Raw genomic sequence first — 18,344 nt, 5'->3', positions numbered from 1 at the left:
ACACTGGCTAGGCACAGAGATGAAATGTGACCAGAAAAGCATGAACTATGATCTCTCCTTCTTCTGTGTAGATGTCCAATTCTCTTCCATTTCAGCTAGAGTGGGCAATGGGAATTCTCAATTATTTGTTTGTCATACTCACGAGATAAGATGAGGACTGCCATTTATTTAGAATTGGCTCTTATTCAGATACAGAGAGCAGATAGCATATTTAGCTTGATCTTGAAATCCATCCTCAAGGAGGACAGAAAGGGAGGATAGAAAGTTCACATAAATATGCTAAATATGCTTAAATGTGTTTAAATAATGCAAAGGAAAATCCAGTCTGAACGATCCTGATTTAAGTATCTGATATACATCTAGTTAAGATGCCAAAGTCAGCATCATTTTCTGCAGCAAAAATGATTAGAAGATAGTGATCTTAAAGAAGTATAACAAAATTGTTCCTCAAAATGCTCCTAGTCAGAAGAGGGGTAGTTTTTGTAAGGGGTATTCAGCTTGTTTAGTCTCTTAGATATTTGAAGTCAAAGTTATCCTAGGGCTTTAAACACTAGCATGTACATCTTGAACTGGGCGAGAAACAAACTAGCAGCCGATGGCATAATCATACCAACACTGATAACCATTGCCACAATATCGCTGGCAATTCTACTGCTACCCACCAGTCTGAATGACACTTGTTGGCAATGTCTCCAAGTCATCAGTGATGATTGAAACACCAAGATGACATCTGAGAACCCAGACCACAACTCTCTACGCACCATGGGCAGCCAAAGACAGCTTTACACATGTCCCTTCTCAGATCCTCTGCAATCCTATATGTAGGACTGAGAGGGAACAGTTTCATTGGGAGAATTGTTTTGAAACCTGCTGTAGTACCAAGGAGCCTTCATTACACATTGTTTCAAACTTCACACCTAAATCATTTGTATTTATGAATACACAGGGATCACGTAAGAGACAAACATAAATGCACACTACAAGAGGAATGGCATGAAACCCATATTGTGAACTGGTTGCTGGCTAAGTGGGAATAAACTATTTAACTTTTTAAAATATTTACAGGTTACTGTTCAAAGTCAAATGTTCTTAAGGATGTTTGCAAAGTCACAAAACTGTGATGGCAAAGTTGTTTGGAGACCTCTGTGCAACAAATGGCTAACAGGCCCACTTATTATTAATAACAGCAATAAATAATAACATTTAGGTTTGTCACAAAAAGGGGAAATGACCAACTGTAGGGACCACTTACCTTTGTATGATGGCGAGCAGCGATTATGGGCCAGCATGAGTGCGGTCTGAGCTTGGGGCAAATTTCCAGCCCCACATGACTATTGGGAGATGACGCTCCGTACCCCTCCAGTCATACAGGTTGCTGGGAGGCTTGTATTGTAATGGGTTGTCACAGGCAAACTACATTTGCTGGGATACTTGTATCTAAACAGACCTATCACAGACAAGATGCATTTGAATGGGCCTATCACAGGAAAACAGAGGATGGGTGGGCTTCATAATGAACCTGAGTGACAACTTCAGCCCCTGATCTTCACTCAGGTCCACCCACTGGGTAGATAGAGAGGCTTTGCCCGGACTCAACACCAAAGTTGAAGCAAGATTCCCCACCCTCCCACCCTATCTAGCCTACTGACTTGCCAGAAGGTGAGCAGGCAGGTTCTGCATATGACCTTGCTATGCAAATACTTAGTTGCCATATTTGACCAATGAGGAAATTGCCTACAGGCAAATTGGGCCTGTCTGGAGTTTTGTCTTCCTCACAGCAATTATTGCAACCTGTTGGGGGATAAGGCACTAGACTAGTTCCTTAGTCAGGGGGAGTTGATAGGAGCCCACTGACATCCGTGCTTCAGGGAATTAGGAGTACCCTGTTAAAGGAGTCCAGGGGAGGTGCTTCTGTCTGCATGCCCAGTTGGGAGCTGATAGGCTGCAGCAAAATAGCGGTCCAGAAGGGATCAGCCCTATTTGAATTATGTCATAGGGGGTTCCTTAACCCAAGATTGACCCTGCAAAATAATCAACCAGCAATCAGGTTGGTTGATGGAGGAGACATGCCCAAACTGTCACCTATTTGAACCCAAGATGTTTGTATTGTGTGTTTACCGTATCTTCCCACTATATAGGTTCCCTGCTCCTGGGCCCACAAATCTTGGTGTTTCTTTGCTCTTTTTTGTACAATTCAGCAAAATAAAATGAAATTTCCTTCTATATAATCACAGCTTGGTATTCTGGAGTAGGAACAACAAACAGAGGCCACAATTTAACCTCTTCACTAATACTACAACCTACATGCTTAAAGTTTGTTTTAGCATGTATTTATATGTGATGTTTTAATGAGGTATTTTTATCTGCTCTTTCTTTGCTCAATTTTTTATGTTAGTTTTGTTGTGGCAAACCACTCTGGGATCAGCAACTACAGAGGGCAGAATATAAATGTCTCAAATAAAGAATGCAGTCCTAAAGATAAACTTTTTAGAGTCTGCCTGAAAAATACCAAGGATAGGAGCTGCAAATATATGTGCCAGTGAATGGTCATTGGCACATACAGCGTGTTTAATGTGTCCAGCGCTACAGGAATCCAAACAGCTGCTGAGATTCCTAGCATGCTGTTATGGCAGAACACCGATAATAAATGAAATGGGAGGGGGAGAGGTAATGATAGCACTGGAAAAAAGCTAAAAAGAAAATAGAAGCCACCATTTGAAAATATCACATAACGGAAGGGGCTTCAGTCTAACTGATTTGACACTGATAATCTCTTGTTGCACTTGAGGCTCAATTTGATGAGAGAGGTACCGGTAATATATTTTGGGACCTTTTCCATTCTGGAAGGAGGCATAACATTTAAAATGTTACACATGTAATAATCTATCCAGTTCTTTTCTTACTATTTCATGTGCTGCCACAGCCCTCAACTAAATCACCCACACACAATGCGAAACAAAATAGAATGTGTGCATGCATTGGTTTTTGCTCTGCCTCTCTACCTACTTTTCCCATTCTTGATTCCATTTTTGTTTCCTTAAGGAGTGCAACCCATGGCAAACATTTCAGACTAAAAGGCTTGAATGAACCATTCCAAAGGGAATTTCAAAATCTCCTTGCCTCTGTTTGCATTATACCCTCACTGGGAGCCAAAGTAACTCAATAGTGGACATTTGTTAGAAACGATAACTTCTTGATGCCATAAAAGCCACAGTTATTTCTAGCCACTGTATCTTAAAGTAGTTTCTTAGAAATGTAAAACATTTCAAAACTTTCTGCTATCTTCTATGAAAGGCAATTGGAGTATTTTTTAAAATAACAAACATAACACAGCCTTAGATACTCTTTACAAAGTTGTAAACATGTAGGTTTACAATCTGGCCTGAAGTTTTGAGAGGAAGTCAAGATATCTGAGGGGCAGAATAATTGTTGAATGGACTTTTACAGCATTATTCATTAAGGGCTACTTTTGGCCAACCCCCATATGTTTTGGTGGATAGTGCCAGTGATTAAATGCATGTGACTGAATCCTGGAGCCATGACTTCCAACCAAACAACTTGCAATGCTCAACAACAACAACAACTTATATGCTGCCCAACTGACTGGGCTGTCCTAGCCACTCTGGGCAGCTTCCAACAAATTAAAACACAACAAGACATCAACATTAAAAACTTCCCTATATAGGACTGTCTTCAGATGCCTTCTAAAAGTCAATTTATTTCCTCAACATCTTATGTGAGGGCGTTCCACTGAAAATATGGCAGGCTTCAGCTTCAATGAATCATTGTCCCTTAGGGCACTTGGAATATGGGCCAGTATGAATCAAATGACAGAGATTTTCTTTAGCTCTACAATTTCAGGCTATAGATGAGATATGTTGATGTCTTGCATTTTTAAATATGATTTCAAATCCAATCTTTAAATCAATTAGTTTGGCAAAGAGTAACTGAAGTACAAAATTAAATCATTCTATCTGTGTTGCAAATGCTACAGCTGCAGTTCGTTCAGAAAGTAAGGGGTTACTGCAATCAACATTGGAGCATGGGCAAAGAGGTTAAACATTGGATGATTCATCATGCAACATGTATGTGGACTCAGAGAATGCAGAAATTAACTCACAATCTGTCTGAATAATGAAAATATTAAATTAAGGAAACAATGAAATTTGTCAGGTAGAAAACCACATTTATGAGCCTAATAGATTTGACTATACAAACTGCCTAATAAACAGTTTTGGTGGTGATACAAGTTCTGACCAAGTCTTGTTTTGTTTTTTCTTTCCATAATAGTGTAGAAAAGGGGTGGGTAACTCTTGTGGTCCAAGGAATACAATTACGGTTGACCACCCCTCTGAGGGCCACATACTAGTTCATGCACATGTCACTCACCGCACATACATAACACAAACCGTGCACAAACACACACCAGGAATGGCTGTTGATGATGAAGGAACTCCATTGCATTCATAAATATCAACTATTTATTAAAAATTCAGGGTACTTAATGCTGCATCCAGTAGCACACTCCCTCCAGTAACTTTTGATGCCTCCAGCAACTTATGTTGCCTCTCACACACTGGAGATGCTCACAAGTCTACCAAAAGGCATTGCAAGTAGAAACCGTTAGCTGCCACTTCCTTATTCACTGTGTTTTTCTATCACAAAAGTCAACAAGAAATTTCTCCTCTCAAGATAGCTCTCAATAACAGGTATAGTGGTACCTCAGGTTAAGAACTTAATTTGTTCTGGAGGTCCGTTCTTAACCTGAAACTGTTCTTAACCTGAGGTACCACTTTATCTAATGGGGCCTCCGGTTGCCACCACACCACCGCCATGCTATTTCTGTTCTCTTCCTGAAGCAAAGTTCTTAACCCGAGGTACTATTTCTGCGTTAGCGGAGTCTGTAACCTGAAGCGTCTGTAAACCGAGGTACCACTGTATTGTGTTTTGTGCTATTTCTGTAACTTTGGGCTTTATCTGTTCTCCACAACAGCCATGACAGATCATCTCTCTTTTTTTTTTGCAGCCATTGGCATCGAGTAATGCTTAAGTGCTCTTAATTAGGAAGTGGCAAAGCTGTGTATGCTTGAGAAGATTTAAGGGGACTTCTTCTTTATTGGCCCTGACAAACTCCTAGGGTATCTTCCTTGGCCCCTACAAACTCCCAGAGAATCTCTGGAACATGCAGTGCACACATGCAACAGTGAACAGAGCAGTCAGAAATACAGACAAACTTAGACTGTTGATGCCAACAAAATTTGGAATGCCTTCAAGGGGGCACTGAAAACCTTTGGGGGCAGAGTTGAAAAGGGCTATGAGTTAGCCACCACTCCTGCAGTTGCTACAAGTCAAGCATTCTTGCATATAAGTTTATTTCAGCAAAGGCTTTGATCCTTTTTCTTTCAGAACAATGGGATCTACATCCTTGGTTCAGGGTGGCTCTTTAATCAATCTAGGATCTAGGATCATTCTGTTTAGCAGTTTTCACTGTGGTGTTATCGGAAACAATCCTCATCATTGTTCAGGATGCCTTATGAATGTATCCACAGCAAGCTAGAGAACTCAGCAAACTCTGGGTGGGGTCCCACTTTGCACATAGGACGAACTTCTTGTTCACCCCAATGACCCCACTAGGATTCGCATTCCTCATGGGCATAGGCTAAGGCCAATCATGCCTCAGCAGAGGCACACCTGTTGGTATCTAGTCCACTATTCTAGACTGCCCCTGCAGCATTTTGATAGCTGTGGGTAGACATTGGTTTTTTAAAACCATTTAAAAATAGATCATCACAAAACAACAATTTGCTGTTTTAAGCTACTAGAAATAAGAGTGAATTCTTCATATTTTGTGGGTTTGCTTTGCTGCACAGTCCACTTTCTCTTCATTTCAATTCAACATGGATAATACCTAAAGCGAATTCTGGCATTTACTACACCTGCAATTTGCAGCAGCTTTCAGATAATTTATGTTGCATTCCTCCCTGCCCTGGGCCTATACAGATTATCAATGTAAAGAAGCTCCTGTGAGCATTGATGGAGCAAAACCGAGGGGTGGTGGTGGTGAACACTGATGTGATTATGTGAAGAATCGAAGCAAGATTCCATTTGTTTTTCATCAATGTGTGCAGGTCCTTGTGTGCACTGGTAATCTGGCCAGAAAAACAAAAACAAAATGCCACTGAACAGAAGGTACTTGAAAGCAGCGGCAAACCGCTTACACCCAACAGTTGGGTAAAGTCTGGAATCCAAAAATAGAACAATAGCAGATTGCTAATGCATCAGTGACATGCCACAAACAGGATCAGCTAAGTCAGACAGAGAAAATGTCATAAGGATATCTAATTCTGAATGGCAGCTTTGGCTTCAGATTGTGAAGAACACTGATTAGCCAGATTTGGTGTGGACTGCTATGCAACACTAGTTGTCAATACAATGAATAAACTCAGATCTTCCCCTTTGTCAATATTGTAAAATCAGTAGTCTCTGTCAAGCCTGGATTCAACTGTTTTCTATGATGTGATGATACCAGAACGAAGTGTCCTCATCAAAATACATCCCATTAGACAAATGGACAAGAAAGGGCTAAATGTCACTTCTTATTCTGTTTCGTCTTTTCACCCTCCTATCCCCTTCCTACTTCAGTTTCCACTTCAGAAAATGGCCAGCTTGACTGCAAAATGGGTGTTTTACGGGCTTCTCATTGGCTAGTTTTGCAGTCATAAAACTGGTGCACATCTGATATTGTTTTGCCCTGTCTGTTTACACTGAAAGCCAGCACTTTAATGAGTGTTGCACCATAGTTTTATCAATTAGGAAGGAGGTGATGATTTTAGATTACAAAAAGGTGGGGGGTTTGCACCGATAAGCCTAATCTGCTGTGCATAGTAAATGTAACTAGGACATCGTCATTATTTCTGTTCCTAAATAAAAGTTTTTTAAAAAGAAAATAATCACAATCACTATAAGAATTCATTTGCATCAACAGAGGGAATGAACCACATGACATAATATTCGTTGTATGGGTCACTAAATGATTTAAGCTGTTTCTGGACAAATAGCATGAAAGGTTTTCCCAACATAGCTGTAATTATGCTGTCATTACTTGAGATAAAGCTCAAGGCAATGCAACTGTAAGGAGAAAATATCTGCTGATGATGATTTGTATCTGCTTGGAGTGCATTTGTTTAAAAGGGGAAAAAATATCTGCAATTCTATTTTTTTTCTAATGAACAGAGTGACTGATCTGCATGTTAATGCAGGCAGAGCTGACAAGATGTTTTGAGGATCACATGATATGCCTTAACAAGATTTATTTTCACCTGGGACGGCATAAGTCTCCAAAGAAGAGAAGAAATAAATAAATGCAGCAGAAAATACTATCAGCTAATAAAACTTCACTGTACATGGAGCTTAAAGAAAGTAGAAGTGCCCAGAAGTGCATCCCACTGAATCTAGTGGGGTTTACTTCATGGTGGGGATGGGAAAGAAATTGGAATCAGTTGTCATTTAAAAGGTGATCTGAAACAAGATGCACAAGGAAGCACTTCTCTGATTTTTGCAATGCATCTCTCCCACCAAGTAATGTGTACAACCATGCATATACCAGGTAAAGTGTGCATAAAAATGCACATATCAGTGAAAATAACATACTAAAATGCATTAGGTTAGGGGAAATCACTTTGCAAGAATGCATATGTTAGGCAAAATTGCTCACAAAAATATGCATATTAGGAGACAGTCACACTAAAATGCTAGTGGATTTTCACCAGGACTTTTAAAATAAAAATTTGCAAGCTAATGTGGAAATGTGCAGAACTGAAGTAAAGGCTGGAAAAATGGAACAGATTTGGGCATCCCCACTTCCAGGTGAATTGGTATAGGACTGCAGACAAAGATGACTGATGGACTGTTTTCTTCACATGCTGTGTTGCCAACCGATGGTATAACATGAGGATCCCCACCAAGCTCAGAAAGCCAAGGAAATGCCAGACATACACATGTATGAACACGGCCTGGGCCTAAGAAGTTAAAATATTATTACATATGTGCTGCCATATGAAGCAAGACCACTGGCCCACCTAGCCTATATGTAAGCATATTATCTGTGGCTTTCCAGAATTTCAGGCATATTTTCCCCAAGCACTGCTACCAGAAGTAAATGAAAACGGATATGTCAGCAAGTAAACCTGCAATTTTCTGCATGTATTGGGGAAGGGCTATAGAGCTCAGTGGTAGGACATCTGCTTTGACTGCAGAAGGTCCAAGGTTCAGTGCCCAATATCTCCATGTAAGGCTGTTGAAACCATGAGAATGTGAGCTACTCTCAGTCAGTTGAGACAATTCAGAGTGAGGTGAATCAATGGTCTGACTTGGAATAAGGCAGCTTCCTATCTGTACTACATACTATTGAAATATACACCTCCCTATAATAAAAATCCCCTTCCATACTTTTGTTCAAAAATAAGTTTCCTTCCAAAGTTTCAGTATGATCCTAACGCAAAATATGATGGTCATAAATCTGACGCAAAGCAATTAACCTGTCAAACATACCGCTTTAGTTATGTATCTATATCTGTACATTACTAAAGATCTTTCAGTTTGGTTCTTTGATATGATGGGCATTATTGCTCAGTAAAGTGCAACTGAAAAGTGCTAATGATAATTGCACCAAATACTAAGAATTTGGAGCCTTAGGTTGTACTTGGAATGTCAGAAGACATAAATACTATCACTTAATAATTACGCCTAATGATACATTTCTTCCCTATTTTTGAAGGCAAGGTTAATTATCCTCGAGCTTGCATTTATGCTTTATACACACCTAGTTTGAAGACATTAAGTATTTTAATAAAGGAATTCTTATATTCTCAGGATAAAGCCCTGGTATCCCCAGGCAGAGCTGAAAACGAGAGTCCGAGGGAGTCACTGACAGTCAATGTAGACAATCCTGAGTAGTATGGACTAACGGTCTGACTTTGCAGTTTCCTATATGTCACAACTCTGGAGAACAATGGCAACCAGAAAAATGACTTGGAGGCTATAGTGTCACCAGCTATGGAGTCCAAGGGGGTTCCTGGCTTTCAGACTGATGCTGCTGATCAGGGGGTCATTGAACCTGGCAGACAGGATCTCCTTGAACCAGCTCCCACATTGGCATGGCCCATATAACTAGAGCCAGGACCTTCAAAGGCACCTTCTCCTGATCCTGAGGAAGCAAGTACCTCCCACATTTCCTCACCAGTCCAACGGTGCAGGGAGTAGTGCAGTAGGTGGAAGGCATTGCTCTTTTAAGAGGCTCTAGTTCACCAAAGGGGGATGGAGCCTAGGAGAAGTGGGCCGGAAGCAGAGGCTTAAAAGATCTCTGTATACTTCCACCGCTTGTCAGAGCAGGCATCTAAGTAGGAGCTATCCGTGGTGCTGCAACAACTGACCTGCTTTACCCTATGCACTTCTTCAAAGGACCAGAACAGGATGCAATGAAACTTTTCTCTATGAAGAAAGGGGCACTTCTGACCAATCCTAATCATAATGTTTTAAAAGGTATCGTTCTTAGGAAACAGTAAAATTGAAAGTAGAATTCTGTATATACTGTATAGCTGTATAAAATTATCTGACTCTAAGCAGTTTCATATCAATCCTAACCCCCACCCCATCAGTGGATCTGGCATTTAAAATTGCAGTGGATCCGGCATTAAAAATTGCATACATTAACCTAAATTCCACACAATATACTTTATTGAAATAATATGCGGGGAAGATGTTGCATGTGAAACAAAGCACATTAAATACACAGTATTTCTGTTTCCTTAAAAACTGGCCAAAATTATACTACTATGACTCCTATATTGATAATGCAGATGATAACTAAAAGTAATTCAGATTCATCTAGCCCTTTTCTGGCATATTCAAGGTACATATATTATCCTAGTAACCTTACAGCTGCTCTATAAGATATGCCAGTTTAATTATCCTTGTAACGCAGATGCGGGCTAAAAGACTACGGCAGCGAGCTTATCAGAGAGCTAACATTTGAACCAGAGATTTTCAGATCATGGCACATACTCTAAAGTACCAAACTGCACCAGTCCCTTGATGGATTTCAGGGCCAGCTGTTAGGCTACAGAAATCATTTGGTATGGACATTCTGTTGCCCTGTGGCATGGTGTAGAATGTGGTTATATTTGAAAGTGGAAGTCACGTGGGAGGGCCTGTAACCTGGTTTCTTCTCCTTGTAGCCTTTGTAACCATGTTGTTAGTCCCTTACAACTAACCTGCTCAGCTCCATATTGTTAATGTGGAAAGCAACATATAATGCCTGGTATTCCTTTCTCCATTCTTGCACACACACACCCCGACCCAATAGGTTATATTCAATGTAGCACTAAAGTGAATGTTGTTTCAGCATAAAGATTTCTCACACAATGGAATGTAATCCCCATCTCCTTCCTCCACATGCTCACTAAATCTAATCTGAGGATTCCTTCAACCTCTGCAGCAGATTTGGAAATAGTGTGGAGAGCACACAGGGGGAGGAAGGAGTTGAAATCCTGTTGTGCTAGTGCAAAAATTTAATCGAATACAACCTAATGACTGCAAACCAATACAGATGCATAGACCCACAAGCATAGCAATTTCAGCATGCTTAAAAGGTAAAGGGACCCCTGACCATTAGGTCCAGTCGTGGCCGATTCTGGGGTTGTGGCACTCATCTCGCTTTATTGGCCGAGGGAGCTGGCGTACAGCTTCTGGGTCATGTGGCCAGCATGACTAAGCCACTTCTGGCGAACCAGAGCAGAGCACAGAAACACTGTTTACCTTCCCACCAGAGCGGTACCTATTTATCTACTTGCACTTTGAGGTGCTTTCAAACTGCTAGGTTGGCAGGAGCAGGGACCGAGCAACGCGAGCTCACCCCGTTGCGGGGATTCGAACCACCGACCTTCCGATCGGCAAGTCCTAGGCTCTGTGGTTTAACCCACAGCGCCACCTGCGTCCCGTTCAGCATGCTTAACCTACTCTTAACTCTTTGTTCAGTTGTGGCTAAGTGACATTCAGGGTTAAATGGCAGAGCACATCCTTCAGCAAGCCAGAGGCCTCGGATTAATCCCTGCCATCTCCAGTACAAAACAGTTTCACATTTAGAATAAAATATTCTCTGTATAAAAAGGCCCTGACTGAGGTCCTGCAGAGCCACACTCAGGTAGAATAGATCAGGTTTTCCCAACATTGCACTTTCCAGATGTTTTGGACTATAGTTCTCATCAGCATGGCTAATGGTTAGGGACGATGAGTTGTAGCCCCAAACATCTGGAAGGAACCATACTGGGGAAGGGTGGAGCAGGCTGTACTGGACAAAGTGGCTCAGAGGTCTGATTTATGTTGAGGCAGCTTCATATGTAACTTACTGATATTCTGCACATCCAATAAGTGGAATGTCACAAAATGAGAAAGCAGCTTATATATATATAGACACCTTTTGTAAACAGACTATTTATACACCTCATGTATCATTTCCTATCCAGAGGCTCCTGCTAATCATGAGGTATTTTGTGGCGGGTTTTGGATTTTTGTTTTGTTGTGCTTGCTTGTGTTTTATTGGGACTTAACTACAGAGAGTGAGTTGACAGCATGAAGAGGCATTTCATGAAAGCTATGGACAGCAATCAGATGGTCTCAGCTTCTCGTCACTGCCAAGCAGGGCCGGATTTGTACTGCAGATCGGGAGATGAAAGGCTTCCCTCATCTCATTGCTAATTCCTAAACCACCTGTCCCTCGGAATAGTTAATGAGGGCACACAAGCATTGGGAAATGGATGATCATTGAGATGGTTATTAACACAGAGCTGCAGTCTCTTTTAAATAAAATGCATCACCATATCTGCATCAGTAGTGCTCAGTATGGAAATGATCCAGGACCTTCCAATAATTGATTTTCATTGTATCTACAAACCTATCATGCAAATCGCAATCTTCAAATATGCATCTGAGCTTGCATTGACAAGACAAGGATGAAAGAGATTTTTCTGAAGAAGAACAGTATGCTTGACAGCTTGTTTTTGCATAATGATGATAATCTCTCTGAAAAGAACATTGTTTTCAGTGACATTTACTCTCTTTTCAGTTTGACCCTGTTTGGTGGTAATGATATCTGTCCCACTTGCACTTTATTAATGTTTCCAAGTAATGGTTTAAATGCCAATCAGTTTCAAAAGGAATAATTACATTTACACGTGGACATTAGAAGAACTAACTTAGTTCATCAAAAGAGGTACGATTTTCTGCTGCCTAGCCTAATCCCTGTCACACTAGAGTAGTGATTTGCCACTACTGTTGCAAGTTTGTCAGTAGTGAAAAAGAAGGGAGAGACACTGAGAGGGAAATGGTGGTTTTAAACAACAACAGAGCTTAGAGCAAAGCGGGGGTGGAGAGAAACTGGGAGGGGGAAAGTGGTCATTTCAAACAACAGCAGAGGATTAAGAGACACTGAGAGGGAAAAACCATGATGATTTAAAACCATGGCAGAGGTTTGAGTAGAGTGAGCAGGGGGTGACACTGAGGAAAGGGAAGTGGTAGTTTTTACTACAGTTTGAATACAGCAAGTGGGGATTTGGGAAAGGTTCTATTTTGTTAGCTTTTTGTGTTAGCTTCTGTGTTGCACAACAATTAACTTGTTGAAACCTAAAAAAATAAACTCTTAGAGTGCTTCTACCCCTACTTTACTCAGACTACTGTTGTTGTTTAAAACCACCACTTTTCTCTCATTTATCTTAAGTTTATATTCTGCCCTTCCTCTTAGTTTTTTCAAGGTTGCCAGGAACAGCATATTTCAGCCAACACATGTCTGGGTAAACAGGAATTTTCAAATTTAATAATGAGAGAGCAGCACTAGGGAGGTCATTCCACAAATGGGGAACCATCACTTGTCCCAGATTGCTGAGAACTAGGCTGTACCAGCAACAGAGCTTCCCCTGCTAACCATAAAGCTCAAAATAATGAGAGAGGTGCTCTTTTCAGTACTAGGACAACAAGCCATTTAGTGCTTTGTACACTCACAATATTAATTGAAAGACCATGTTTTCCCACATCATTCTTCCCTCTTGTGCAGATCTTTGACAGAGACATTGTTTTGCATTCTTCCACAAGCAGAGGCATTATGGCCCATATAATTATAATAAGGGTTCTAAACTGTGTGAGGCATCTATGCACTGTCTCCCTACTTCAGATCTTCAGTCCCAAAGCATGGACAACAATGATATTGGGAGCATTCCAGTGAAGGTGGGCCCAGCAAACTGAACTCTGACCTCCCTGTCATGTGCTTCAGTGCCTGAATAGAGATTATGTTTACCACCTTTCCAGAACATGTCCTATTCTTACTGAGTAGCTTACAAATGCTTATGTCAGGATTCACAAGCCATTGTTTGCAAACCCAGACACATTTTGTGATTGCCCCCAAGTTCGGTGGGACACTGATGTATGCGCTCCAGTTATCTAAATGTAATTTTCAGCATTCACTGAAGTGTGCCTGAGGAATTGGGTAGAACTTGGGGAAGAGTTATCCGTTTCCCCAGTATTACTCTGGGATTGCCAGCATTCGTATGGGATCATCTTTCAAAGAGAAGCCAATTATCACATTAATTGCATCAGAAAGACAGTCAATGAGTGAACTGAAGGGCACAAATAGAAAAACAAGAGTAAATTAAACGTTTCAACGTTGCAGCACATAAGAATGCCAAATAGATTTCCTTTTGAAAAGCAGATTGCTTATGATGTATATATCTATATAATGGGTGACTAATACCTTTTACTGTTAAGTACACCTGCATTGTCCTCGGCGTGTGTTGAGTCTGCACCGAACAAGTATAGGGACCATCATCTGAGACATCCACGTTCTGTATCTGGAGGCTGTACTCCTTTTTGTTTGCTGTTGCAATTGAAACTCGAGGATCTACTGACCACTTGTCTCCTCCTGCAAATATAATACTTGATCGGTTCAGCCAGGCACCTTTTGAAGCTCCATCTTCCAAGTAACACCTGTAGGTTTCAAAGGAGAGAAGCAATTAATTTTTTGGCATATAATATACTTGTTTAATGTTTACATATTTTGAATTGGATGCATTCCGAACTACAACTTGTAATGGAAGAGTCTAATTTTGTACAAAAATGGCAAGCCAGTGCAAATGACACCTGATGATCTATTGCTGAGTAGCTTTCTATTTTCTGAATGCCACCCCCTCCACCAAAGGGGGATAAGTTATTATTAACAGTAGCGGTATCAGAATTACAGTTAGTCCCCAAAGGCAAAGATATACAGACAAAATACACAGTGAAATGCAATAACTCAATCAGTGCACACAAAACAATATAAGGCAAAACAACCATAACAAAGGAAACCCCATGACTGCATAATGCAGATGTTTGAAAAGTTGAATAGATAAATAGAACGATTCCTGCAAGTTAAGAAATCCATGTTGTGGATGCACCTTGTCTACATTTTCTACATTGTCTACAAGGTTCAGAAACAAAGTACTGGGATAAATGGACCTAACAATGGACCCAGCAACACGCCACTCACATTAGATACATTTTTATATACTAAACAAAATCTTCCTCCCTTAGACAACGAGCTAGAACTTTTGAACTATGGACATATTATAGAGAAAGAAAAATGTTCAGCAGTGAAACACTGTTGATGAGTTTAGCAGTATGTGTAGATCATGTATAGATCTTACAGGTTTATTAAAAAAAAGAAAACAAATTGTGAAACCGTAGGGTATTGCAACAAGAGAAGATGAAACTGGAGTTCTATTCATACTAATAGAGACCATTAAATGCTGGGAAGTAGCGATACTCAGGCCATTGTGACAGACTTCTGCCTCTCTAAACTTCATTTTGAAAATGTTCAGCTACAAATTGAAGAGTGGTTCTTTTAAATGAGCACAAAGTACAGCCACAGAATGAAATACACATCCACCGAAAAGGGTTTGACAGAATCTCTACACAATCCCTCAGGGGTTTGAACACCGTGCTGAAGATTGCTACAAAATCCCAAGCTGAATTCAACAGGGTAAGTTACTGCCAACAGTATGAAACTAATCAGTTGAAAAATAAGGAACATGGTATATTGTAGAATCTAATTTGCAGCCAGTTTCATCCTCCTGCCAAACCAATCCTGCCCTCCTCCCCCCGCCCCCCGGGGGGGGGGGGGACAGGAGGAGTCTTTAAAGGTTTGTATTAAGAGAAATACTTTCTTTCCATATATATTTTTTCAAGTAGAGAAATATAGCTTTTAAAAAAACACTTAAAATGTGACTATGATGTTCAGGTATGTGGTCAAACATTCAAAAATGGATATTCAACATGTCACTGTCTTCTGAGAAATCTATTCACGCTAATTGGGAATTAAAGATAATATTAATTAATGACAGAAAACTGAAAAGGATTTCTCAGGTTTTTGACAAAGATGCAAAAAAGACTAATTGCATTTTTATTAAATAATTCAATCCATCACCTTTGATGGAATGATTGGAACATTCTCACTTAATGATGCATTTTAAGTGAAATGTGGATACAGTATTTGCAAAGTATCAACGGGGCAGAAGCTTCCCAAGAGAGAGGAAAAGCCATTAGGTTTTTTTTGTGCAGAACGATGGACTGAAAATGCAGCACACTGTCTATTGCCAAAGTCATGCTTAAATTCATATACTCCAAATAATAATAATAATAATAATAATAATAATAATAATAATAATAATATTATTTATACCCCACCCATCTGGCTGGGTTTCCCCAGGCACTCTTCAGTATATACATACAAGAGAGCCATCATTTTTTCAAGAGCATCCTTTTTCTCTGAAGATACAACTTAAGGAATTGGATATGCAACACTCCATCAAACTTTTAAGCACATGTTGATATATCAAGTGATGAAACAGGCTGAGGCCCTTGAAAGACCACCATCAAATCCTGGGAGACAAGTTGAACCCCATATGGATAAGGAATGTGTTATGGGGTAGCAGGCACTCATGCAGAAGAAGAATGGAGTGCTAAAGTGCTTTTAGCTCACCATCAGTTTATTATTTGTGCTCCGTACACAGTGTCCAACCCTTAGGGCATTGGTTCAGCCTTTGTGGTACGGAATGAGACATTTTTTTAAAAAATTGCACAATGAATTGGTAACATAATTACTTAAAATTGCATATTGAGAACAAAGCCTTTTCTACTGTTACACCTTTGTCTCTTTCATGATCATTATGTGCCAATTGGCGCTGTTGAGTATTGTTGTTACAGGACAGTTTGAGCCAGCCTTGAACATCAAATCAATGCACGAGCATGCATAGGAAGTTTCCTAATACATCTGCATGGATCAAGAGGTCCTTAATGGAGGGTTATGGTACTTCTGACTAATTATGACTAATTTGCTTTTGCTCATAAGAATCTTCTGCTCTGAGCTTGACCTTGATATTGGAACTGGCCTTCTAGAAACCATGATTCATGGAAATGCATGAAGGATCATCCTAAGCATGCTCATCCAATTGCTTGAGATTCAATGCCTTCTCAACCTGCTCAATAGGAATCAGGCAGGATATGCTCTTCAAGATGGTTTTAGAATGGAATCTGGAATATATGTACCTAATAGCTAACTTAATAAGCCCCCTACATAGGCCAACACAGGTAAGAAGAGCCAGTGTGGGATAAATATCTAATATTAATTTTCAACAAGGGAGGGCAAAAAAACTGAAAAGTACAGAACAATGGGGAATGTTATCAAAACACTTGCAGATGACAAAGGCATTTTAGGAAAACAGAGAAAAGGCATGGCAAGAAAGAGGTGATAAATTGCCAGTGCAGTTTAGGGAAAGGGCATAAGTCAGTGGCAGAGCACATAATTCAATACTTAACATCTCCAAAGATGCTGGAGAAGATTCATGTCTGAAACAATAGGAAGTTGCTGTCATCTGTGTAAACCAAGGATGTGGTTGGACCAACTCCCATCAGCCATTGATAGCATGCCCAGTGTTTGGGTTTCAGACAGGAGCTATCCTTCCTTATTCATGGTGAGACAACAGTGAGTTAGATGGCCCAACCTTGTGATACAACATGAAGCATCTTCATATGCTCCTACTGTGAATGTATTTATAATCAGGAACAATGCTGTTTCTCTGATAATATCTTATGTGTTGTTGTTTTTTCATGGGGCTCATATCAGGGTACCTGCCCAGGGGATTGGATTTTTGATGAAAGATGGAGGTCAGTAGAGCTGAGGTTCTGGAACTGATGAGCAGATAAGGTAAGGTAAGGTTAGGACCTCAGACAATTACCGAGGTGTTGGCCCTGGACCATAGTTTACATGAAGGCAGAAAAAGCAAGTTCTCTCAGCAGAGTCTTGAAGAAATTGGCAGAGTTTTGTCATCTAGACAGGAGAGTGAAAATGAAAGGTCTGCTCCTGAGTGCTGCAGCTGGCCAGTTAAAGGGCAAATGCCTTCCTTTCTCTGTGGCCACTGGGCTTCTAGGCAGCAGAGTTTCAGGCTGCAGGGCCTTCTTTGTTGGAACCTCAGATTTCCCTGATCCTCCGAGGAGTCTGTGATGTCCAGTGGCAGATATATCTCATTAGGGTTTAGGGGGGTGAGATGCAGGTTCCAGTGCCAGTGGATTCATGTGGAAAAGAACAGGATCCACCTCTTCCTTATATATACTTCTGTAGGAAGAATCTGATTCCAAAGGTTCCTGGTACATGGTCATGACAATGGGGAAACTGTGACCCTCCAGATGTTGACCTCAGTCTCAGCCAGCATAGTCAATGGTTTGGGGCTATGAGTACAGTAGCCCAACTACATCGGGAGGACCACAGACTTCCTATCCTTCTGGTATCATCTTGGCATATTCATTTCTACGAATACTGGCAAAGATAACCTGGACTTAAATGCACATGTTTCTAGAGTTATATCTTACATATATACTTAGAGCCAAAGAATATGGCATTTTCTCTTTCAATGAAGCATGTCATGTCAGCACTATAAAACAATTTCAACAATGCATTTCATTGCTTTTGAAGAAGCTTCCCCCCAAATAACTAAATTAATGAAGTCAGATCTCAATGCATGAGATGGGAATTAATTAAAGATTAAAGGCATTTCTCCCTTCATATTTAATCTTAACTCGTATGAAAACTATGTTCAAGCAGACAGGTTTAGCCAGGTACTTTCACAGCTGTCTCCTCAGCCAAATGGACAGTTCTGAAGCTTTGAGTGCAGAGTCTTCAAAAGACTATAAAGCAGCCAGATGCTGTGACATGTGTTTTGAAAGTTGCAGAGTTTCCTCTCTGCTCTTCATGAAATAAATAAATA

At 40.4% G+C, this 18,344-nt stretch overlaps 1 protein-coding gene across 2 annotated transcripts in view; it reads right to left on the bottom strand.

Moving 5' to 3' along the window:
- The window catches only part of NEGR1 (neuronal growth regulator 1), a 453,778-nt gene that overhangs the window by 242,018 nt on the left and 193,416 nt on the right, over nt 1-18,344 (bottom strand). For both annotated transcript variants that reach the window (XM_053392063.1, XM_053392064.1), the window contains exon 2: nt 13,799-14,031. In XM_053392063.1, coding sequence (XP_053248038.1) covers nt 13,799-14,031 — 233 coding nt within the window. The remainder of the gene's footprint in view (nt 1-13,798; nt 14,032-18,344) is intronic.

Source organism: Podarcis raffonei, chromosome 6, assembly GCF_027172205.1.
Source record: "Podarcis raffonei isolate rPodRaf1 chromosome 6, rPodRaf1.pri, whole genome shotgun sequence".
Taxonomy (NCBI): Eukaryota; Metazoa; Chordata; class Lepidosauria; order Squamata; family Lacertidae; genus Podarcis; species Podarcis raffonei.
Note: the sequence above shows the minus strand (reverse complement) of the source record. Positions and strands in the feature narration are given on the sequence as shown.